Source organism: Kogia breviceps, chromosome 12 (assembly GCF_026419965.1).
Source record: "Kogia breviceps isolate mKogBre1 chromosome 12, mKogBre1 haplotype 1, whole genome shotgun sequence".
NCBI classification, from domain to species: Eukaryota; Metazoa; Chordata; class Mammalia; order Artiodactyla; family Physeteridae; genus Kogia; species Kogia breviceps.
Genome location: NC_081321.1, coordinates 9,950,714 through 9,976,110, shown reverse-complemented (window position 1 = coordinate 9,976,110; position 25,397 = coordinate 9,950,714). Strand labels below are relative to the sequence as shown.

The 25,397-nt window shown below is 45.0% G+C and overlaps 1 protein-coding gene across 3 annotated transcripts in view; it reads left to right on the top strand.

Moving 5' to 3' along the window:
* GRIN2B (glutamate ionotropic receptor NMDA type subunit 2B) overlaps positions 1-25,397 on the top strand; it is a 422,513-nt gene that overhangs the window by 122,923 nt on the left and 274,193 nt on the right. For all 3 annotated transcript variants that reach the window (XM_067008755.1, XM_059081259.2, XM_067008756.1), the window contains one exon: positions 8,897-9,325. In XM_067008755.1, coding sequence (XP_066864856.1) covers positions 8,915-9,325 — 411 coding nt within the window. In that variant the 5' untranslated portion in view covers positions 8,897-8,914. The remainder of the gene's footprint in view (positions 1-8,896; positions 9,326-25,397) is intronic.

The following is a 25,397-nucleotide window of genomic DNA, read 5'->3' as shown; positions in this document are numbered from 1 at the left end:
TGTCTGCTCTTGCAGAATATTGAAGAAAAAAAAACCATCAGTGGCTGTTTCTGATGAGAGTGCAGATAATCATCTACGTTTGTATTACAAATTTCTATGAAAATGCATACATATAAAGTGATTTATGATCCTTTATTAGTTATCTGTTCAACTCTTGTGTCAAGAAATTGGGTGACAGTAGAAGTGATACTTCTGCTCTGTGCATACAGTGGGAAGAAATAGGTCAGATAGAAAAGCCAGGATTTAGCCCCTGGAAGTGGTGCAGAACAAGGTGGTAGGTTGTAGAACAAGGCTCTGCACCACTTCCAGGAGCTAAATCCTGGAAGTGGTGCAGAACAAGGTGGTAAGTTGTAGAACAAGGCTCAGGTGGTAGGTCTGCATGGACTGAGTGAGAACAAGAAGCCTCTTAGGTAACTGAAGTCCTAGGAAAGCAAATTCCTCTGTCAAGGAATTCAATGGCACATTGGCCCTTTGCAATGATGAGGCCATCTTCTCATAGGGTCTAGGGAACTGGTGGTCTTTGGAACAGCATCCTTACTTGCTTTATGTAGGAGGACTTGATGGAACCATCTGCTGGGTCAAAGGTTTAGATAATTTTTTCCTGTATCTTTTCCATCTTTTCTCTTCCATCTATCCTGCTCTTCCCTGATCGAGTACTTTCCCAGAAATGACTTAACTAAGGCTCTGAGTTCTTTGATTGTCTATTTACATTATTTGTTATGACTATGGTACGTTGAAATGGATTTGGGATTAGCTCTGCACGGAGTATATTTAGATAAGTTAACTCGCCCGACAGGACCAAGGAGAGCAGTTTATTGCCATGTCAGTCACTATATTAAAAATGGATTCGGGGGGGCTTCCCTGGCGGCACAGTGGTTGAGAGTCTGCCTGCCGATGCAGGGGACGCGGGTTCGTGCCCCGGTCCGGGAAGATCCCATGTGCCGTGGAGCGGCTGGGCCCTTGAGCCATGGCCGCTGAGCCTGCGCATCCGGAGCCTGTGCTCCTCAACGGGAGAGGCCACAACAGTGAGAGGCCCGTGTACCGCAAAAAAAAAAGGATTCGGCATGTTTACAGGATGTCCAGGTAGACTTTTCTTTCATCACTGGTTTCATAGGCACATAGTCCCAGACTCCAAACCCCAGATTACTAGGCTTTCTTACCTTGTTCCTTAAGAAGAAAGAGCAGGGGCAAGGGAGCTCAGAAGCTCTAAAAGAGTTTGGATGATGATAACAGTATGAAAAGAGGAGAATAACAATGCAGAGAGAAGTCTTAGGTTCTAAGCCCACTAATATTAACGATAGGTGCCTTTTATATGCTATTTTTACAAATTTAAATGAAGTTTAGATGTGTTTAGCAGACCCTAAATGCTTCTGGAGGATTGAAATTGGGTTTCCAAATGCCCTGAATACATAGATGGCATTGTGTTTCTTTTGCTAGGAATAGATATTAGTCTTGTACTTCAGAATGGCATTGGATAGTAGATGTTTGACATCTGGTATACTCCTACTTTCTGCTTCAGGTGATTGGTGAACACATTTATTACCTCAGCTAAGCATTCAGACTCAAAAAAGCACCTCTTTGGTTCAACATTTGCTGTGCCTCTATAAATTTGAATTTAGAAAGTATGACTTAAAATCTGAAATTGACTTGGAACTTAAACATTTAAAAAAATATGTTAATTAAAAAATTTTTATTTTGGATCTGTTCTGCAGAGTTAAGTTATTCATACTTCTCTGTTCAAGGCACACTTTCATTATGGGTTCAGATAAAGATGTCTTGTTTAATTAACTTGTTCTCCACGTACCTTTATTCTTTTATATATCTTTTAGAGTAAGATAATAAAGTTCCTTTAAAAATCCTGCTGTTATTTTGATAGGAATTGCCTTCAAGTTATGGATTAATTTGGGAGAAAATAGAACTTTCTAAAATATTATGTTATCCCCTCCGTGATGGTCTGTGATTACATTGTTCAGGACTTCTTTCATATCCTTTAATAGAGTTTCAAATTTTCTCTGCAGAGGTCTTGTGCATATTTTGCTCATCCCTAAATAATTTATAGTTGTTTTTGTTATTATGACTATTATATTTTCTGGTTGGTTAAAAAGAGCTATTGATTTTTTATGAGTATTATTTATCTGGCAATCTCATTCTACCCATATTAATATTAATAGTTTTAAAATTCTGTTGGACTTTCTGTGTAGATAACCATATTATCTTCATATACTGCTATTATTTTCTCTTTCCTTCCCATCCTTAAAACTTTTGTTTTCTTGCCTTATTTTATTTACCAGAATCTCCAGGAGCAGTGATAGCACTAACTCACTGTCCAAAAAAATCTGATTAAGAGTTTTTGGTATATACTCTTACCAGGTAGACTGATGATCTCCTTCATTTCCTGTCATCAAAGAGTTAAAAAAATATTCTAACATTTATATCATAAATAGGTGTTGCCCTTAATCAAATGTGTTTTCTTCATTTTTTCTTTTTTTTTTTGAGATATTCATGTAAATATCTTGTTTGGTCCATTAATGTGGTAAATTATTTTGATTTATATTCTGATCTTAAACCATCCTTGCATTCCTTATATAAACCATGCTTGAATATTATTATTATTAAAATATACTATTTGTTTTGGTTAGCTAATATTTTGTTTAGGATTTTTTGCTTTTAGGTTTATAAGTGAAAGGGATCTATGACAATCTTTTCTTGTACTGTAATTATCTGGATTTAGAATTAAACTTTTCTTGCTTTTCTGTTTTGTTCAACTTGTGTGAACAAGGCTCATTTCCTCCACGTGTACCTGTTTTACTTCCTTTTATTTTGGCAAAGATGGGGTGGGGTGGTTTTGGTGCATTAGGATTGGGGGCCTTTGATAACCATTTTATTTTCTTTAATGGTTATTATTCAAATTTTCCATATTGTTTTGAAACTTTTTGCTTTTTAAAATTAGATATTGATACATTAAATTGAAAAGCAACTAACTTTCATAATATTCTTTTATTATTTTAAAATTTCTACTGTATATGTTGTTATTGTCCCTTTTTCATCATCAGTTTCATTTGCATTTTCTCTTTTGTTTCCTTGATTGGTCTTGTCCGAATTTTGTCTAGTGTAGTCTTTCAAAGGATCAACTTTTGGTTTTGTTTTTTTCTTTTCTTTGCTTTCTGTTTCATTAATTCCTGCCCTTATCTTTATTATTCAATTCCTTCTTAGGGCTGACTCTGTTAATTGTTCAATAAATGAAAATGTAATTACAATTAATTTTTTTATTTTCTTATTTTCTTACAAGTGAATTTAAGGGTATAGGTTTCTCTCTAAATCGTTTCATTTATGCTCTAGAAATTTTGGTATTTAATATTTTCATTGTCATTCTAATCAAAGGATTTTTCAGCTTCTCTTATGATTTCCTCCTTAACGTTAGTGTTATTTAATATTTTTTTTAAAGTTTTGGATGTGTGATATGTTTAGCTACCTTTAAAATTTTATTTGTAAATTTAATCACGTTACAGAAAAATGGCAATCATTTCATATTGATTCTTTGGAAGTTATTGAAGCACTTTTGTAGAGTTAATATTTTCCATGTGCTTATAAAGAATATATATTCTCTCTTGTATATGTTGCTAGATATTTGAAATAGTTGAAGCTTATTACTCATGCTTTGTTTTGTTTTGTTTGTTTTTTGATCATTTATGTCATTGTTTATATTTTCTCTGTTGGATTTTTCTGTTACTCCCCAGGGTAATTTTAGTTATTGCTTTATACATGTCAAGCCTGTATTTTTAGATTCATGTATATTCATGATTATAGTATCTTCTTGGAACTGGTATGTGACATCTCTCATTGTCACTTTTGATGTTTTCACCTTGAATTTTATTTTGTCTTGATATTAACATTTTGATAGACATTCTCACATTGCCCTCCAAAAAGGTTATACTCATTTATATTTCACTTGACTTATACTGTATGAGACTCCTTTTTCCCCACATTCTCCTGTGTGACAAATTTTAAGGCCTGTGCATCCTAACTTTCTGTCTTTATTGGTAGCTTGGGAGACTGGACCTGATGCATAGATCTGGCACTTCTGATCTTCATTTTATTCACTGCCTATCATATTCTAATCATAGTTGCCTTAATTAGGTCACTCTAAACAGAGTCCTGACTCCATTAAGGATGGTGCTTGGAAAATTTGACTTACTCATCTATTAAATCACATTTTATCCTTCTTTTTGGGGTTGCCCCAGGATTCAGTTTTCTCTGAGAACAGGATTGGCCCAGCTTCTCACTCAAATGTGTCTTCCCTTGGAGCCTACTGTGGGCAAAGTGTCGCCTGGTTCCTGTTAGTCACCCTGCACCGGTGGTAGGCGTGAACACAAGCTACTGCGGTCTTCTGCTGGCTGTAAATCGAAGGGCCACTCAACTCAAGCCTCAAGGAGGCAGAGGATCAGGAGGCGAACAGTTGACTCTCTAATCCTGATGCTTTGTTTTTGGTTCTGCTTGTGAGCCCTCGTGTCTGAATTTACAGCATGATTTGGGGGTGCCGAGTTCCACTGATCCCCGTTACTGGCCCTGGCCCGAATTACTCTTGAGTTCTGCTGCACTTGACTGGTAAGCTGTCAGTGGAGTTTGCTGCTCCCCTGAGGCCACTATGCAACATCTTCTTCAGGGAGTTAGAACAACGTCAGGGAACTCATATCTCTTGGCACCAGCCCCCCGCCCCCCCAGTCCCCATCCCCACCTCCACGTCCACCCTCCCCTGCTGTGAGGTGCCTCTCAACATTCCTCTCAGACTGTCTGCCATTCTCTCCCCGCCCACCTCCCACATGCTGACCTGGTGCGTTCATAAATAGCTAGGCTCCTCGAACAGCTTCTGTAGAGGCTTAAAGGTAACATCCTTTGCATCTCTAGAGATTTTATATTCTTCAAAGCACTTCCAGCTGCATATTATCATTTGATCCTCACATAAAACTCTCGCAGGTATTTAGGTTAGGTATATTATCTGGATTTCACCGATGAGGACATAGAGACAGGGATGAGGACTTGCCTACCCTCAGGTACTTAGTTACTGTGGAACTGGAATTAGAACACAGTTTGGTTGTGGTTAGTGAATTTGTTTATTCATTCATTAATTCACACACTCATACTGAGAGGCCGCAGAATGGAAAAAGCAAGGGTTTCGGCGACAAACTTTGGTTTGAAACTTGATGCCAAATTGTTAGCTGTGTGCTCTTGGTCGTGCATTTAGCTAGCCTCTCTCTCAGAAGATCAGTTTCCTGATTTGTAATATGGGGAAAATTATATCATGTTTGTATGTGATTTAACAATCCATGAAAGATAGTGTCTGGCATATGGTAGGTTATAGGTAAAATGTTACTAGAAATAAATAATATATAAAATAGGTTACTAGTGTAGGGGAAAATGGCCAAATATTGACAATTTTATTATGGTAGAAACTCAGTGGCCACCATTTATTGAGTCCTTCCTTATTGTACGTATCCAAGGCACTGCCAGGCCCCAAGAATTGCAAATACAAGTGAGGAAAGGTTTTCTCGTGTGTCTGTGTCTTCTACTAGACTGTGGTCCTGGAGGGTAGAACCTGTCTGCGTTATATCCCTGACACCAAGAACATTGTCTGCTAGGGAGTGGGTGCTTAATAAAAGCTTAATAAAAGTGCTTAATAAAAGTGGGTGCTTTCTGAACTGAAAAGGTCCCTGCCCACCAGGAGATGACCAGCAGTGAAGACAGGCGGACACCTAATCATATACTCTAATAAACTGTTACGGGTGTTGAGATAGACACACACAGGCCATGACAAGAGCCCCAGGGAAACGGTGCTCAGTTCTACTGGGGGAGGGGGCACAGCTTCCTAAAGCAGGTACCCTACACACTAACGTGGTCTGTTGGGTGGAAGGGGGCACCACCAATTAGCTTATTTGGACCACAAGCCTTCTCTCAACTAACCCCCTTCTAAGGTGTGAAATTGAGTTTGTATTCACAGCACTTCTTTGCTTGTCTTGCAGTCCCTCTGTCACTGGTATCTCCCATAATGTATTGCTTCGTAAAGTGCTTTGCTCCATCCTGAGTATAAAAAGAGACACTCAGTAAAACCAGAGTCTATTCTTCGAGTGTCACGACTAGCCATCGCACAGCAAAGTATAATATATTGTGTAAGGAGAAATAGAGGAACGTAAGAGATATTTTAAGAGCCCAAATAAAACATCAGAGTGGGAGAGTGTAGACTGCATTAAAGTCAATAAACAGCCATGGCAGAGCGGACCACTTTTCAATGGGAAGGAACCTGATTTAGCGACTGATGACTGTGCGATTCGAATCCCATTGCCATGAAGGTAGCTGCTCCTTTTGCCAGGTTCTAAATCTTTTGGTTCTCCTTGAGAACAAGTCCTTGAAACGTAACAGATTATTTTTGTTATTATTTTGCCAATAGCTCTTTGAGGTGCTAAAGCCATCCGTCTTCCTCAGTGCTCAGTGCTGCCGGACTCGGTATAGTGCTGCTGGCTTAGAGCTCTGGGAGGAGGATTCTGGGCTCGGGCTGCCCTGCTCCACCGGGGACAGTTGAGCACACGGGCTTCCAGGGCTGCGTCGGCCTCCCCCGCCTCCGCAGAGACTCCAAGCCGAGGAAGCTGTCAGGAGTGAACTTTGTTCAGATGTGGACCACTGAGCCGCTCGTCTTCCTCGCAAGAGAGAGACAAGGCTGTCGTTACAGGGCGCCTTCTTGGCAGTGTGGAAGGATGAGTACAACAGCAAGGACTCCAGAATGTTTTCTGCCAAGAACTGGATTGGATTTTTGCTTCCTCAGCCACAAAATGTCCCCAGCGTCTTCGCCCCAAATCATGACGTGCCCTTGGCAGTCTGTCTGCTCAACCTGGACGCCTTCATATCTTTCTTCGCTCAGCACCCTCATCGTTATTGTTTGCTTTTTGTTAACTAAACTCTCAAAGCTTTTTGATGCCTAATATCTGACCTTTTTTTTTTTTTTTTTTTTTTTCCCAGACAAGCAGGAGATATGAAGCGACATTATCATCCTTGATTACATTCTCTCCCTTTGGAGAAGAATGAAAATCCCTGGTCTTGGTTTGGGGTGCACTTTATAGACTATTCCCTTGGAGTATAAAAATACTATGTGTATTTTATTTTTTAAAGAAATTATTTAGTTTTGGCTGCGTTGGGTCTTTGTTGCCGCGCGTGGGCTTTCTCTCCAGTTGCGGCGAGCGGGGGCTACTCTTCGTTGCGGTGCGCGGGCTTCTCATTGCGGTGGCTTCTCTTATTGCGGAGCACGGGCTCTAGGTGCACGGGCTTCAGTATTTGTGGCACTCGACCTCAGTAGCTGCGGGGCGTGGGCTGTAGGGCACGTGGGGCTTCGGTAGTTGTGGCGCACGGGCTTAGTTGCTCTGCGGCATGTGGGATCTTCCCAGACCAGGGCTGGAACCTGTGTCCCCTGCATTGGCAGGTGGATTCTTAACCACTGCGCCACCAGGGAAGTCCCCAAAACGCTATGTGTATTTCGTATTGGCATGTATTGGCATGCTGGTATTGTAATATCATTGACCTTGGCAACATTACGTAACTGTTTTTGAGCTTCAGTTTCTCCATTTGAGAAATGGGGATAAAATGACTAATTTGTAGGGTTTCTAGGAGGACTAAAGAGAATGCAGAGAAGGAAATGCCTAGTACGGTACCTAACACATACCAGATGTACGATAAATGATTATGTAAAACAAAGCCATACAATCTAAGCAGGACCGGTTCTATTTCAGTAAGGGGAGCTCTTGGAGAACGGTGAGACATGAAAAGAGAAATGACCAAGCTTTGTACAGAGTTCTGTCCTCAGTCTGGGCAGAGTGTAAGGTTTAGGGGCACATGTGGAAGTAAAGAGGCAGGAGGAGTTTGTGGTAAAAAGTGGTAAACTGCATGCAAACATGAAGTCAGTCATTTCAGAAAGGTCACTAGGTCAGTAATTTAATAGCATGTGTCCAAATCACCATACTTTGATGCATAAACAAATGGGAATAAAACTATTCCTTGTAATAACTGATGATGTAGGAGGCAATGTGATGTAAGGCGGATTGGCCTGAAAGCCAGAAGATCTGGGCTCATGTTCGTTTCACTTAATTGGCTCATGGTCTCTGACTTCTTAGCTTTTCTGAGTCTTCCCTTCAACATCCATAAAATGGTGATAATAATGTTTTTCTTACCGCCCCCCACCCCGCCCCGCTGGTTTATTGTAAGGATCGGAGATGTTTTTAAAAGCGCCGCCCAAACAGCATACGGGTCGTTTTTGATTCAGTATCAAGAGCCAGATGGGTTGCTGCAGAATCTTCAGGCTCTTGTCCTCTTAGAGGTAAATCCAAAGTAAAGGCAGCAAGAATGGGGGCTTATGTACCTGTAACTTCCTGTATCGAGCTTTTCCAGACCACGTTTTGTAGGTAACCTCTGCTGAGCCCATTTTGCTGCACACTTCGCCTGGCCTTTGCCATCCCTTGGCCCCGAGAGCAGTTCAAGGGTGGGTTGTGACAGGAGTACCGGGGGTCTCGCGGCAACAGCCGGACACGCTCGTGGAGACTCCTGTGTTGGTGCGCTTGCTGCGACTGCCTGGACCACTGACGTCCTCTTTCCGTTGTTGTCCCTGTCTGTTTGCTGCTGACGGCTATAGCAGTAGCATCTTTGAGTGTCTTGCTCAAGGATTTCTGATGCTCTTGGAAGTATTTGTCCCTCACTCTGCTGTGCAAACACAAGAGATAAGAAACTAGGCTAGAAGATAGAAGCTGGGTTTGATGATCAGTAAGAGGAGATCAGTCCCTTGACTTGCAGCATCCAGCCTCTTCCCAGACAGCCACGTAGTGTGGGTTGCAGCTTTACCACTCTCTCTTTGTGTTTCCAGGGAGCCGACGAGTTGAAGATGAAGCCCAGAGCAGAGTGCTGTTCCCCCAAGTTCTGGTTGGTGCTGGCTGTCCTGGCCGTGTCGGGCAGCAGAGCTCGTTCTCAGAAGAGCCCGCCCAGCATTGGCATTGCCGTCATCCTCGTGGGCACTTCAGACGAGGTGGCCATCAAGGACGCCCACGAGAAAGATGACTTCCACCATCTCTCTGTGGTGCCCCGTGTGGAGCTGGTAGCCATGAATGAGACGGACCCAAAGAGCATCATAACCCGCATCTGTGATCTCATGTCTGACCGGAAGATCCAGGGCGTGGTGTTTGCTGATGACACAGACCAGGAAGCCGTCGCCCAGATCCTTGACTTCATTTCAGCCCAGACTCTCACCCCCATCCTGGGTATCCACGGGGGCTCCTCGATGATAATGGCAGACAAGGTAAAAGGGGGCCGTGGTGAGAAGAGCCTGGGGTGTGTGTGTACTGGGAACTAAATGATGCACTTGTCTGAATGCCAAACTCGATTATGAAAGGTGGAGCGTACCCAGGTGGTAACCAGAGGGAACCAGAATGCACCGCGTGAACGGGTAGGCCAGGAGCTAGTCTGATGCTTTGGAGTTGAAAGTGAGGGAAAGATGCTGGTGTCTAGAAGCTCCTTTTGTCTGGAACAGGTTTGTGTGTCCACGTGTTTGTAAATGGATTCACTGAAATGACTGAGAGATGCTGAAGGTGGTAGCTCGGTGATACATTTTCTTCAAATACGTGTGTGAATACCTCCTTCAAAACTTTAGAAAAGGTGTGCTGTATTCTTCCTTGATAATACATGTTCTCCCCCCATGCCAGTTTCAAGAATATAAAAAGCAAAATTCTCTGAGGCAGGTAATTTGCCTCCTTGAAGATTCAGATGTCCTAGAGAAGTACTTCTTGTTAAGGTGTCCAGGCTCAAGACGCATCCCATCTGCACATGCGAATGGATTTTAATCCATAGAACCAGTTGCAGCTGTGTTTTCCCCAGGCTTAGATTCGAAGGCAGTGGTTCTTAACCTTGACTGCACGTTGGAATCACCTGAAGAGCTTTCAGCACAACCAGTGCCTGGGTCCCACCCCCAGAGGTTCTGGAGCACAGCCTAGGCTTTGGGAGTTTTAAAAGCTCCACAGGTGATTCTCGTGGGCAATTAAGGCCGAGAACCACTGCTGTAAGGCCGCAAATAAATCATAGTCTCTCCTACATGAATATTAGATTGTCACATGACAAAGTAATTATCATGTGACATCGATGCTTATTCTCTGACTGCAGGAAAAAGTGTTTTGTTTGTAGTTATGTTTTGTTTTTACATTTTTCACTTACTCGGTGATTTTTCCTTGCTTTGTACAATGATGATCGCTTATTGCTTAACTACGGTACTTTTCACATAGATATTGTCTTTGCAGTCAGTCCTATCTTAGGACGATTCACTTCGCAAATGCAATATTTGTTGTGCATCACTTTGGGTTTCTTACATTGTTTCTACTTTTGCATTGTCATCTTAGACTTCTTAGTGTCACTTTCAAAACCGCCTTCAGTGTTGTACTGAAAAGACGTGCTGTGGGCTTAGCGATGTTTGCAAACACCTCAAAACCTAGCACAGACGCCACAAGCGTGCTACTTGGCCAGTTGAGAACCACCAGGCCTCGGGGGGCTTAAGAGTAACATCAGCTTGCGTGATCACTACCGCCATCTGTCGGCAGCAGGCGGAGATGACGCATGTCTGTCGAGGAGCTTCCTTTGCTCAGTCCAGGCAAAGTCAAGGGGAGAGGGCTCAGTGGAGGAACTTCATGCGTTCAGTAGTGTATGAGAAAGCTGTTGTCCCATCCGCCTGGGTAAAGGCACAGCTAAGGATGTTAGAAAAAATGCTGCCCCGAGGAGCCCATGCTAAGGGAAGTGGGATAAACTTGAATAGAATGGAAAATATAGGTGGACTGTGGCAAAACCGAGTGGGTTTTTGCTTCAGGTAGATTTTTTTTAAACATCATTGCCCTTAGCAAAGTATATTATATTTTAGCAGTGGTATTTTGAGGGCACAGTTTGCATGGAAAGAATGCCAAGATGGAGGAGCCCAGTTTTTGAATCATAACTAAGTGCAAACTTACTTTGAGAGCAAGTCAGGTGAAAATGATTGATTGATTGATTGATTTAGCATCTGTGGACTCCTGCACAGCCTGTTATTTCAGGCTCACCCCTCCCCCCATCCCAGTGTAAAAGATTGTTGGCTAAACTGGTTGGTTGCTTCTCTTCTGTGTCTCTTGCAAACGCGTAATAACAACATAATAATATGAAGAATGACGCAGGCCACGTGGAGGGACTGGGCTCTTTTGTTCAGTGATGTATCCTAGGTGCTTCAGAGTGTTTACCACGTGCTGGGAACATTACTGCTTTGCCTGCACGATCCTAGTTAATACTCTTAACAGCGCAGTGAGCTAAGTGGTATTGCTTCTCTCCATTTAGCAGATGGGGAACGTGAGGCTCAGAAAGGTTAAATAAGATCCCAAATTATGCTGCTAGGAAGCGCCGTCCAGGACTGGTTGCCGGCTCCACAGACCACGTGCTTGATTGCCTCTCAAGAAAATGGAGAGGCGGCTTAAGGTCTCTCACACCTTCCTCTTCTTTACTTTCTCCTCTGTTACGCAGCACTGTGGTGAATGTTACTCTCCTAAAAGTGGTGCATCGCTTGATTCGTTATGGCGATACTGGAATCTGACTAGAGGAGAGGAGTAATGAGCTATGAAATGGTGGAGGCCTAGGCGTAGCCTGATTCTACAGGGAGCCCCTTGGCTACCAGTTCCACGGGTCAAATGGAGGATGGAAGCCAGTGAGGGGGATTTTTCTGGGTCTGGTCTCCTCCCCCTCCCCCTCCCCCCACTGCAACCACACCCCAATATCCCATCTTATCTTTTTCTCTCTCCATCAAAAAAAAAAAGGAGGTAGGCAATGACTGTTAGGCACTTTGCTAAAATGGCCTAAATAATATCTAACTGACTGTGGACCTGAAAAGAAGAGTTACTGAAAGGTAGGTAGAAAGAGGAGAAAGAAGAAAGAAGAAAGCAGCAGGAGGTCCCGGTGCCACGGAAGCGGGAGGGTTGAAGGCTCAGCCGCGGGGTGGGAGGCCTGGATGGGTGGGGGGGCGGCTGCGGGGGGTGGGGGTGGGGCAGCAGGAGGATCTGCCCTCCGGACCCCCGGGACCCAGAGGGCAGCAGCACGGAGATGCTGCGCAGCTATGCAGAGGGACGTTCACAGGCCTGAAGGACCAGCTGGAAGGCAAATCAAAAGAGTCCCCCAGAAATCAGAGAAATAAGCTTTGGGGGCAAGTTTCAAAAATAAAACACCTCAAATTCTAAGGCCAGCTTTTTTATTTTTTGATAGAAGTTATTTTTAGTGCCATGACTGTATCTTACCAACATAGAATGGGGACACAGAGTTTGACAGCTCTGAATCCACTACGGGCAATAGGACAACACGTTTGAAAGCGGAACTAATGCGGAAAATCTCAGAAAAACAGCTTTGCTGTGTTTAAGGCATAGTCTTGAAGGCATAGTCGCCACCTGAAGGATGGTGAATGAGCCTTCCATTTTGCTTCCTCCTTCTCCGAGATAGGTAATTGCCACTCTGTTTTGACTCAGTTGTTTTTTGTTTGTTTTTGTTTCAAATAAAACTGATGAAGTGTCCTTGTGGAAGATTGGTTTACAGGGAGGAAATTCCTGATTCAAGGAGTTCGTGATGGAAGAAAGGTAGCACAGTTAGTTACAGAGACTTTTTGGCAAAAGTAGGGAGACATAGTTCAGCATCTGATCAAATAGACTATGCTCACTTTTTTGCATCTGCTAATTAATCAGTACAAACATTAATTAGTCTCCACTTTGCCATTGAGGGAATGCACCTTGTACCATGGCAGAAAGAAGCATGGGAACCGATAGAGCAGAGCTGTTCTAAGCTCAGAATTCGGACTCAGAGCCGTTTTGACCATCATTCCCTAGATGTGGGGATCTGGACCACTTACCAAACCACTTATGCTAAACCTTGGTTTTCTTGTCTGTACCATGGGCATAGTCATACATCCATTACAGGGTTGTTGAAGATTAAATGAGGTAATACAGAGCAGGTGCTTCACTAAGTGTCCAGCACAGCCTTCAGTAGGCTAAGCTGAGGGTTGTATGGAGCAACTTGAAGAAAAGGAGAAGGCTTCATGATACAGGAGAAGCATGGAAATGGAATAGAATCACAGCCAAATATAGAGGCACTTCAGAACTGGAGGCCAGCCAAGAAGGGAGCTCAGGTGGAAGCCGGGGGAAGGGCTCTGAACTGTGGTGGGAGCTTTGGTCTTGTCCCACCAGGGAGGCCGAGGCTCATCGGTGGCGTAGCCGCTCCAGGGCCAAAAAAGGGCGCATTCAGTTAAGGAAGAACTCTAACTAGGAGAGAACTGCTCGCGCTTGTCGCAGAAGACCGTTTCGAACAGGAACGGGGCCCGTTCAGAAATGTATGAGGTGATTTTGGGCAGTTCCCCACCGAGTATACAGCGTCTGTTTTATTTTGCCTTTTGTTATAATAGCTTTTATTCTCCCTGAGACCCTGGATTAGGATATGCTCGTCAGAATCCAAATGAGGAACTCAAGCGAGACGTACTTTCCTTTCTTTCCAGGAGATTTCTCTGCTGATTTGCTGAACTCTTTCTTGGGTTTTCAGATTTTAGTTCAGAGAGGTTAAGTAACTAATCCAAGATATTACAGCTTACGAGCAGTGCGACTGGGATTCAAATCCCAGAAGTACCTATTTTGAAGCCTGTGCTTTCTATTTATGCAATCCTGCCCCACAAAGCACTGCTCTAAGAATTGCAAGTCCTGTGTTTCAGTCTCCATCCTCAGGGGCTTTGGAAATTTAGGCAGACAAATCACTTCAGCTACATGATACTCGGTTTCTAGTTTATAAGTGTTAAATTTTGTTTTCTGCCCTACCCACTTGACAACACTTTGAAGATAAAATAAAATAAAACAGTTGGAAAAATGCTGGGCACACAGATACTTTAGGTGAGGTAATTGAGAAGTGGGGACAGGGGATGACAGTCGTTGAAAACTATGTTTTCACCAGCATTAGGGCCGGTGAACATGGCTTGGGCAGGTGGTAGGAAGGAATAGAGAAAGTGGCAGTTACAGTAGGATCAGGCAAAATGGTGGAAGACCCAAGCTTTAATGCTGCAAAAATGGAAGAGGGAAGGTGTGCTGAGCAAAGGGTCAGGGTCTGGAAATAGACCAGAGAGATCTTCACTCCGTTGACCAGAGTGGACTGCAGTAGCCAAGACATGTGTCGTGCTCCTTACCTTGTTCCTCCCTAAAGGACAGGTGAACGTATTCTCACTCTGGCATCTTTTGCTATGATTCTTTCATTTCTAAATTTATTGGTCGAGAATTAACGCTTTTGCTAGCGCTCTAATTGTCTTTGCAGAAAAGCCGCGTGGCGGCATCCAGCTGGGGCCAGCAGGATGGTCCTCACTCTCCTTCGGCCCCACCTTCTCTCACTCTCCCCCTGCTCCCTTCTTCCTCCCCCACCCCGACACCTAATGGCAGTATGTTTGGAGACAGCTGTTGAGCCAGAGGTGGAGCGTGACCCTGTAAACAGTCTCAGCTGCCTTCCAACTGCTCGTGTGGGTTTCCATGTCCAACACAATCGTGGAACCAAGATGGCCACGCTATTCACACCCCACTCTACGCTTCTTCCCGAATTTGGGGTGACTTCGAGTTTTTCTTTCACCTTGCTTCTTAGTTGTTTGTCATATGGTATTTCTTGGGACAGCGTACTTCAAGAGCAAACTGTGCTGTGAGAACATGCTTTGGTGATGAGCAGAGTTAAGTCCTAGAGGTGGGAGAGGCGAGACAGTAACAAAGCTGCTCTCATATGCCAACTCTGTGCCAGGCGTGATGTTAATGAGCATTTTAATCCTTAAGCAGTCCTGTGAGACAAGTAGCATTATTTCATTTGATGGGGAAAATACATCAGAGAGAGTTTACGTATCGTGGCCAAAGTCACATAGCTAGAAACGTAGTGGGACTGGGATCTGAGTCTTTTTTAAAAAAAGTTTCCGCTGATTTTAAAACTTCCGGTCCACACACGGAGGAAGTCGGAAAAAAAGCCAGGATAGAATCATCTGGGGGCCTGGGGGTCGGTTACTCCCCTCCCATTTTTCCTACTTCCTTGAACTATATACTTTGGGGGAGGGCGAGTGGGCAGTTCTCTCTGAGACACCATAGACGTTGCAGCGATGGCGCCCTCAAGCCCGTGCCGATTCCAGGGCTATGCACCTGCGTCTCGTTGGCCAGCGTTATCTGCCCTTTTCCAGTTGGAGCTGAGATTTGCTTTCAAGAGACCAGCCACTTGAAGTCCAGGTGCAGTTTTAATGTCTGGAAAAACTGAGGCTCCAGAAATTGCTTTAGGCATTCACAGAAATTAAGGTGCTTGTTGCTAGAAAGTAACGCGAGAGCCATCACTTCTCCCGCGGCTGGCAGGAGGTGATGGGGTGTCTGTGGAAGGAAGGAGGTGACCAATGGAGGGAAGGCGGGCTTTGGAGCCAGTAGGCTCAAGCTCTGCGCATTCCCAGTCATGTGACTGTAGTTGACTCTTAGCCTCCAGTTTTCCATTTGTAAAATGGGAACAGAAATAACACCTGGCTCCTAGTGGGTTTCACCAAGCCTTATGAGGCAGCGTGCCCAGTGCTTGGTAAACCGTAGGGCCTCAGTATACGCTGTCTTGTGTTTTCCTACACCAGACCTTCCCCAAATCGTTTGAAGAAAGTGGGATTCTAATGTTTTCCCATTAACCGAAAGAGAGGAGCTCGGGATGTCAGCGCCCTTCGTTGTAAGCCTGGTGGTTCAGCAGCAGCTCCGTGGGTTCCTCCTCTGTGGCCGTGCAGTTACTGACTGTGCCCCGCTCAGGACATATCACGATTTTCAAAGCAGAGACATCCAGTGATTTCGATAAACTGATACACATAGGATGTAAGCAATGAAGATAAGCCAAGAACATTAAAAAAGAAAGCAGAGCAGAATTAAATCGTCTTTGAATCCAGGGTTACTCATCGATTTGTCAGTGTTGATATAAAAGAAAAAGTGAGCAATGAGATGAGGGGAATATTAAAAGCACTAGGTAGGAAGTAGTAATATGTTATAGACATAGGAAGGCATTTAATTTACTAAAGGTCATGGGCCAGTTTTTATCTTTTTAATTTTTTTGGCCTCACCGTGCGGCTTGCAGGATCTTAGTTCCCCAGCCAGGGATTGAACCCGCACCCTCGGCAATGAGAGCGTGGAGTCCTAACCACTGGACCTCCAGGGAACTCCCTCACCAGCCAGTTTTTAATAGATTACACTGATATTGCTGAAAAACTCCTTGGATTCTGATTTATACACCAAGAATGTCTTTTCATTCCCCTTTCTGAGACTTCTGTGATTCTATCTTTTTGCCTCAATCTTAGGCTTTATATCTGTATTTTATTAAACATTTTATATATATACATATTTCAATTCATTTTTATTGGAGTATAGTTGCTTTACAATGTTGTGTTTGCTTCTACTGCACAGCAAAATGAATCAGCCATACATACACATGGATCCCCTCCCTTTTGGATTTCCCTCCCATTTAGGACACCACGGTGCATTAAGTAGAGTGCTGTACAGTATGTTCCCCTCAGTTGTCTACTTTATACATAATATCAGTAGTGTATATGTGTCAATCCCAATCTCCCAGGTCCTCCCACCCCACCCCTTTCCCCCTTGGTAGCCATACATCTGTTCTCTATATCTGTTCTCTATTTCTGCTTTGCAAATAAGGCCATCTATACCATTATTCTAGATTCCAATATATATGTGTTAATATATGATATTTGTTTTTCTCTTTCTGACTTACTTCACTCTGTATGACACTCTCTAGGTCCATCCACGTCTCTACAAACGAACCGGTTTCGTTCCTTTTTATGGCTGAGTAATATTCCATTGTATATATGTACCACATCTTCTTTATCCATTCCTCTGTTGATGGGCATTTAGGTGGCTTCCATGACATGGCTATTGTAAATAGTGCTGCTGTGAACATTGGGGTGCGTGTGTCTTTTTGAATTATGATTTTCTCTGGGTATATGCCCAGTAGTGGGATGGCTGGGTTGTATGGTAGTTCTATTTTTAGGTTTTTAAGGAACCTCCATACTGTTTTCCATAGTGGCTGTATCAAATTATATTTCCCAATATTATATTTTGATTCTGTGGCTTAAGGGTTCACCATGTATGAGGGTAATGTTCAAGGCTAGTTTTATTCCATTTTTCTGAAGGCAGAATACTTTACTGCTACTATTCTATTTCACAGGGACAAAGAACACCCGAGTTTCTTATGGGCTGTTAGGAGGTTACAATGAGAAAGAGAACTAACACTGATGATTTACTTTTGTCAGGCTCTGAGCTGGTCACCTTAATATGAGCTTCATCTATATGTGGCTTCATTTAATTCTTTCATTGCATTTATAAGGCATGCATTTTGTCTGTATTTCACAGATGAGGAAACTGTAGATCAGAGAGGCTGTTTTGCCCAAGATGTTTAGGTATTGATTGCTCATGATGGCTTAAACCAATAGGTGTTTATTGGTGTCTCAGCACAAGGCTCCTGGAGTTGGGGACTGCTGGGGCTGGTGCAGTGACATGGTGAGGTCAGGGCTGACCTCTGGGATTTTCTTGACATGTTGGTAATTGTTGTGGGGAGGCTGCCCTTGCTCGAGGCGTCCTGCCCCAAACCCAAAGCAGGGAAAGCCAGGGGGTGGGTATCATTAGATCAGGAAAAGTCTTCCCCATATCCTTGATCTCATGACCCCTGATCATGTCACACGGCCACCCTTTGGGGGTTGCAGGCTCTCTGCTGGAGGTAGCCAGGGGACAAGCATTGGGACCAACTTTGAGGTTAGTGAACAGGCAGTGTCTCTCAGAGGAAGGAAGTGAGGACCTAGGAATTCAACCAATGTTTGTGTGACTCTAGAGCTCAATGTCTCTCATGTGAAATTTCTCCTGCTTTACACCAAACTCTGCTTTTGTGCCCTTGGTCCAGTCGCCTCACATGTCCTCCAGGACTTTGGCTCACCAGTTATGTCCTTTTTCTCCTTAATTATCAACTTATTCCTCCGTGTTGGCATCTGCCCTCTAGCTTAGTGGTCCTCAGGAGATGTTTAGAAATGTACTGGGGGAGTTTTTTGGATGATGATGATAATGACTGGTGTGTGTGTGTGTGTGTGTGTGTGTGTGTGTGTGTGTTTGCACGTACCCACTACTGGCACTTAGAACGCAGAGGCCAGGTGAGTTAAGTGTCCTGCAGTGTACATGATAGTACCCACCAGTCAAGAACTGTCTTCCCCGAAATGTCAATTTTGCCCTCTTCGAACGTGCTCAGATCACTCTCATATTAATAAACAAACCTGAAAGCTTTCCTTGACCCTGGTTTTCCTCCCTTGCTCTTTGTTTCCATAGTTAAATTCCTTAAATCCTCGTCGGAAATTGCTGTTTTCAATTCCTCGTCTTTCCCTTTATCCAAAATGCCAAATCCAAGTGGGGTTTTCAAGTCGTTCGCGACCTTCTGTAGCACTGAACACCGCTGACCCTTTTAGTGCTATTACAAAAATGATGATGACAAGAGTCATGAGGTTTGTCACGGATTTGGTGACAGTGGGAATGAGGGCTGAGTAGAATTTGGAACGTGGGTGGGTCACGGGTGGAAACGACTGGTAAGCAGTTGGATCTGGGACTGGAGGTAAAGAGAGTGGTCTGGGCTGGAAGTGAAGAGATGAGCCTCATTAGGATGGAGAGGGTCGTTGAAACCAGGAGGGTGGAGGAGAGGCTGGGAACGAACGAGGGGGACGAGGAGAGAAGTGTGTCCCGGACAGAACCCCCATTTGAGGGGGGAGAGGAGGGGAAGATGGGAAAGAGCTAAAGAAATTCTTAGAGAGATGAGGAGAGAACAAGAACAGGAGGAAAGAGAGGGCTGTCTGAAGCAGGAGGGAGCCGCTGCCCGGTCTGGGGGTCAAGCCCGGCCACTCCCTTCCCCTCGGGACAGTTTCGCCAACAGTAGAGAAGCCTTGCCGCGATCCCCTCCCCTCTGTGCACTGCAGTGGCCTCAGCCGCACTTCTGCCCTCTTGCCCTCCCCGCCGCGTGGCAGCTTACCTGTGTGGTTCCTTAGAGACGCCAATCTGATCGTTACACTTTCACTCAAAACTCCACACCGGCTTCCCACAGCTGGGACTAGGACATCCTCTCTCTCTGATGTGGTCCCAGCCCGCCTCTCCAGGATTTTCCCTTCACCTCCCCGCCCTTGAACAGCAATGAGAGGTCACACTAAGTCAGCCACCGCTCCTCGCCTGGTCCGGACTGTTCTACATCTCTGGGCCTTGGTCAGTGCCTCTTCCTCCTTTGTCCACCCGGAAGCACCTACTCACTTTCCAAGAGAATTCATGGCACCTCTGTGAACCCTTTTCTGACTCTCATCTTCACAGAATTTACTAGTTTTTTTTCTTTTTTTTTTTTTTTTGCACTTCACCTGTGCTCTATTTAAGCTTTTATTATAACCCACCCTGTTTACTTATCTGTCTCATTTGCTGTACAGTGGGCTCCTTGTGGGCCAGGCCATGCTTTACTGACTTTTGTGTTCCCAACACATGCCATAATGTCGGGTGCATAGTAACAGCCAACTGTTGTTACACAATTAGCAATTGTTAAAATGTACACTCTATATACACACTCCAGTGGGTTGAATGGTGGCCCCGAAACGATACTTCCGTGTCCTTACTCCCGGACCCTGTGAATGTGACCTCATTTGAAAAAAGGATCTTTACAGGTGTAATTAAGGATCTTATGATGAGATCATCTTGGATTAGCCAGGTGGGCCCGAAATCCAGTGACAAATGTCCTTCTAAGAGGTAAAAGAGGAGAAGACGTCTACACAAAGGGGAAGTCCTTGAAAGAGGCAGATGCTGGAGTTATTTAGCCACAAGCCAGGGAAGCCACCATAAACCTGGAAGAGGCAAAGGAAGATTCTCCCCTGGAGCCTTTAGAGGGGACACGACCCTGCCGACTCTGGATTTCAGGCTCCAGCCTCCAGAGCTCTGAGAAAAGAAATTTCTGTTGTTTTAAGCCACCAAGTATGTGATACAACTGTTACTGCAGCCCTAGGGAAGTAGCAACACTCACATTGCAGTTAAGAGGGGGCGCTCTGAAATCTCAGTGCCTGGATTGTTTCCTGGCTCCACTGTTTACTGTGTGACCTTTGGCAAATAACTTGAGTTCTCTGAATCTTAGTTTCCTCGTCTATACAATGGTGGTAAAAATAGACCCTGTTTCTTAAGGTTATTAAGTAAAGTTATTAAAAGTGCTTAGAAAAGGCCTGGCAAATAGCAGGAATCAGTAAGAGTGGGTCTGTGAGAGTTTTTCAGTAAGTCTCCATTGAATAAATGAATGAGTGAGGGAGAGATGTGAATTGAAACGCAAGCCGTCCACGGCAGGATCTGAACTCACCTAGCTCCCAGGTACTTGGCTCGTGTATTCTGGACCTCCGGGGCCTGGGACAGTGCTGAGAGGTGAGGTGTCAGAGTTAGTCCGCTGTTCTTTGGTGGAACTTCAGGGCAGTGAGGCTTGTCTTTTAGCATCCCTTTCTGTCCTCATCTCTCCTTGGGTGTGGTTTTGCTTCTTTGTTGTGTGTACCTGTGCGTGTGCGTGTGTGTGTTTGCCGCTGCTGTTTGTTGCCTGTATCTTTCTCTTCTCCAGTCCTCAGGACGGAGCATCTCACCTAGGGCTGCCCTCCTAATCCAATGTCATGCCCTCAGATTTTTCTTTTTCCCTCCCCTCAAATAAAAAAGCTCCTGTTTCTTTTCCCTTTATCCCCTTTTATTTCATACTTTTCATAGTCCTTATCACAATGGTAATGAATCATAATCGTTTTTTATTAGCCGTCTGTCCTGCTAGACTACAAGCTTCATGAGGGCAGGGACTATGTCTTTTGCATTTTTGTGTCTGCAGAGCCTAACATAGAGCTTGGCGCAGAGTAAGCCCTTGATACATACTTATTTAAATATGTGGGTAGATTATTATTTCAGTGCAACAGATGTTAGTCGCAACTAAGAGAAAAGTATTTTAAACCCAAATGAAAATGGACGGTAGGATTAATCTCTGGTTACTGGCGAGTACATTCCTTATCCCTCTCCAGGCTGCTATCTCCCTTACCCTTCCCTTCCTCCCTCGCCTCCGCGCTCACAGCCACTTGATTTCCAGCAGACAGTCACGGCAAGAGGTCAGTCTCAGGTCGGGGGGGTGCATTCTGAGGTAGCAGAGCAAAGCTTTTATCATGCAAAGCAGATGGGTGCCGGTGATGATCTTGACTTTATTAGCCTTCTTTCAAAGGAGGAAGCAGAAAGAAAGAAACTTTTTTTTTTTAAGTTTTGAAAGATAAACATGTGCAATTCATGTGATGTGCTGGTCAGCCAGGTAGCACCAATGAACTTTAACCAGTGCGATTAAGTTTCCAAAGGTACTAGCAAGAGATTCTGAAACTTCCTTTAGCAAACAACAGCCTTTCTCATTGATGTATTCATTCATTCAAAAAATATTTATTAAGTATCTACTGGGTGTCAGGGACTGTTCAAGGTCTTGGAGATCTAGTCCATAAGAGAGGCATGCCCTCATGGTACAATGACAGAGAATAAACAAACACATAACGTAAACAGTATTATCTTAGGCAGTGGTAAATGTTTTAATGCAAACAGCAGGGAGGGATCTTGTGGGCTCTTTTAGGATTGTCAGGGAAGGTCTCTGAGGATGTGGCACTTGGCATTTGTATGAGAAGGATCCAGAAGGATGAAAATCTGAGGAGCAGCCTTTTGGCAGAGAGAAGAGCAGGTGCAAAAGCCTCGAAGGGCGGGCATGTTTCTTGCTGTTTGATGAGTGGCCGGAAGGTCGGTAGGGCTGGAGGGGGATAGGCATGGGGGCAAAGGTAGCCGCTGAGGTTGAAAGGTACTCTGAGACAGATCTTGGAGGACCTGAGAGCCTTGGCACAAAGTTGGGTAATCTTCAGTTCATTCTAGAAGGCGTAAGAAGGGAGTGATGTAACTTGACTTAGCATCTTTTCAGATGGGAGCAGTAGAGTGTGGTAGACGGGACATACACCTTGGAGCCCGTTTGAGTCCTGGCTCCATCTTTCAGAAGCTGAGTGACCTCTTGCCATGTTGTGTGACTTCCCACCTCTGTGATAGGGTTAATGCTCATTAACTTCAAAGAGCTGTTATGAAATGAAATGAAATACCCTTTACAGGACTCATTACTCTGCCAGGAACACGCCTGGTTTTACAAAATCGCTGCTATTATCATTTCTAGTAGTACTGAAATACAAATGCCTCTGGAATGGGACATCATTTTCTTTTGATATATTTATGGATGATGCAGTTTTGTTGTTTTTACAAAATTTGTTTACAAGCTTGGGAGCAAAGTAGCCAAGCAATGGAGGAAGTTAGAAACATTGTCACTGGCTAAATAGCTTCCTCTCCTTTTGAGTTTATGGAGTTCCCATGCATGCACCAGTGTCCGGTGGCCAGTTCCTGGACTTACATCTACATCACTCCAGCCTGATAGAATTTCCACTCTTTCCAAGGGGGGCTGATGGCACTGAGAACAGTGCCACAGGGAATGGAACAGCCAGGGCAAGATTTGATGGGGGGGGGGGTGAAGGGTGTGGGCCGTGAGAGTGGGAGGTGGTGTAACGGCACAGCCGGTGTAGCCTGCCTTCAACTGAGGATTCCTGGCACACCCCCAAGACCACATGGCCGGCCACCATGTGTCTTGGATGCATTCTGTTGCCTTGACGACATGTTGTCCAGTGTTACAGAGAGCAGCAGCCTTCAGTCTTTCAGCATCACGTTGCCAGGACAACAGACAACTACAGCCAGGCTTCACTGTAGTTTCTCCGTGCTGCTGCCCTCCACCGGCATTCTCGTGCCTTCCGCCTTCATAGAGCCATGTCTGCAAAGTCTGTCCAGCTCTCTCCAACACCTTTGCCTTTTATTCTCTTGCCATTCCAGGGTTCTCGTTGCTCACGTAAAAGCAAATATTGTAAATTCTCAGAAAATGAAGCTGCGTAGTATCATAAGTTGAGAGGGTGATGGGAATGAAGGAACCAAAAATCGTCAGGAAACAGAGGGGAAAGGAGCTCGTGTTTGTAGTTTAATCATGCAGTGTGTGATAGTGGTTCTTAAACTGACTGGAACTTAGAAGCAACAGGAATTTTTAAATTTTATTATGATTTAAGAATACAGATTCTCTGATTCTGTACCCAGTGATTCTGATTTAATAGGTTTGGAGTAAAGCCCCACTAATTTCACAATTTTCACAAACATCCCCCAAGGGACTGGGAGACACAGCCAGGTTTGGGAACCACTGGTGAGTAGAACATGGCACGTTTTTAGGTTGTAAAGTTTTGCGATGGGTCAGGATCTCTCCGTTGAGCTTTCTTTTTGTACAGTGTATTCATGTGGTCCGCAATGCAATGTATTCATGTGGCTGCTTAATAAGAAGGAGCAAGAGGGGTTGGAGAAGGAGGAGAAGAAGCTAAAGGAGGTGAGGAGGAGGGGAAAGGAAGCTGGAAGGGAGGCAGCAGTGAATGTGGACATGATAAGGAGGGGCCGTGGAATTGGGGGAGGGGGCAATCAGCCGTCATATGCCAGGCTCTACGGCCCTCGGCCCTGACTTTCAGCTGGAATGCAGGCTCTTGCGTCCTGGTCTAGAAGTGATTATCATGCTCTTTTGGATGTGTTTTCCGTGGTTACTGAGAGACTGGGGAGGACTGGTTTCAGAAGAAGTCAGCTTCATTCTCTTTCCCTGCTTAAAAAAACCAAGTGCCTCCTGCAGGTTAGGGCTACTTGTTATATGAGTTAGTGCTTCAGCCACATTTAGCCAGTTTAACTCTCAAAGGAGCCCTAGCATTTAGGCAGTAGGATTGTTCTCCTTCTTTTCCAGATGAAGAAACTGAGCATCAGAAAGGAAGGTAACTGGCCGCATTCACACACCAGCAGTGGCGGTGTGGCAACGGGGACCCCCGTCTGATGACAGTTTAACGCCCAGGGACCTCACCGGGGGGCTGCACTTGCCCTCGGTCTTCCTGGAACATCCAGCTTAGCCCGGGAGGGGACTTTCCCAATTGCCCAGATAGCGGCCAACTGGCACTTGACCTTGAAAGTTGATTTCTCTCTCTCCCAGTCAGTCTTGATTAGGACTTAAACGTACCAAATAAGAGAACAGGCCCTGAAGGAGAGAAGAGAGTGAGATGAGAGACAAGAAGTAGAAGGGGAAAGAGAAGTCCGAGAGAGAGGCCCGTGAGGGTGGACAAAACTGCTGGTCGATTCCCGGTCTGCTTGGGCCGGAACTGAGGCTCCCAGGAGCGCCCACGCCTTCGCAGGTCTCCGTTCTCCAGAGGGGAGCTGCCCCCTCAAGCCCACCCACTTCCAAGTGGCTGGCCCAGGATTTGACTCCTGGATCAAATCAGACTCTTCACGGACATTTTTGGGATTGGAAAGATATTGTTTTCTAGCTTTTTGCCGTGTGTCCGGAGACAGTGAAATCAGATATACACGAGTCTGAGATTCCATCTCAGCAGATGAGAAGCTGACAAGGAGTAATATTTTTGCTTCACTGGCCTGGATGGCTATAGGTCTTGGAGAAAACTGTCTCTCGCTCTTCTCTCAACAGTCTTAGGAAATCAGCTGTAACTCTTAGCACCTTGGATCAAAATCTAGGAAGGTGCCACCTTCCCGCGGGTGGTGTCCAGCGGCTGCTTCAGCGAGGCCCCTCCTCGGCCCCTCCCCTCTGTTCCTCTCTTTTTGCCGGGTCTTCACCACCTACTCTGCCTGTTAGTTTCTCTGATGATCAGAGGCCTGTTTACCCGCCAGAGCTGTACTCAGGTGTGTGAATGGTATCCGTGTCGGAGTGCAGGGACAGATGGCAGGGTGGGCTCAAGCAACGCACAGGAGAGGCAAACGCGTCTCGCAGCGTGGCAGCCCTTTTCTGAGGAGGGGAATCCACTTGTCTCCTCCTCCTGTGCTTGGGGCCACGTGGAGCACACAAGGCGCTCTCAGAACAGGTAATACCTTATCGGTAATGAAAGAGCCTTTGAAATCAGACGGCAACGGGCCATATGCTCTTGGAAAAGGGCCTGCATCGCAAGGTGGGATGCACGAGTGCGATGCGGTTCCGCGAGTTCTTTTCATCTCTGACATCTGTGATCCTGTGAATAATGCTCTTCCCCGTGGCCCAGGCTGGCCACCTGCCTGGAATCTCTGCCAGAGCCATCTTCCCCCAGCCCCTCTGAATGGAGATCACAGAGGGTCTCCTGGGTGAAGAACCATCCATCTCCTGGATGGATGGTTCTGGAAGGCAGAGTTGGTACTGAAAGGAGGAAAGGCCGGTATCCCGGGGTTGGAGCC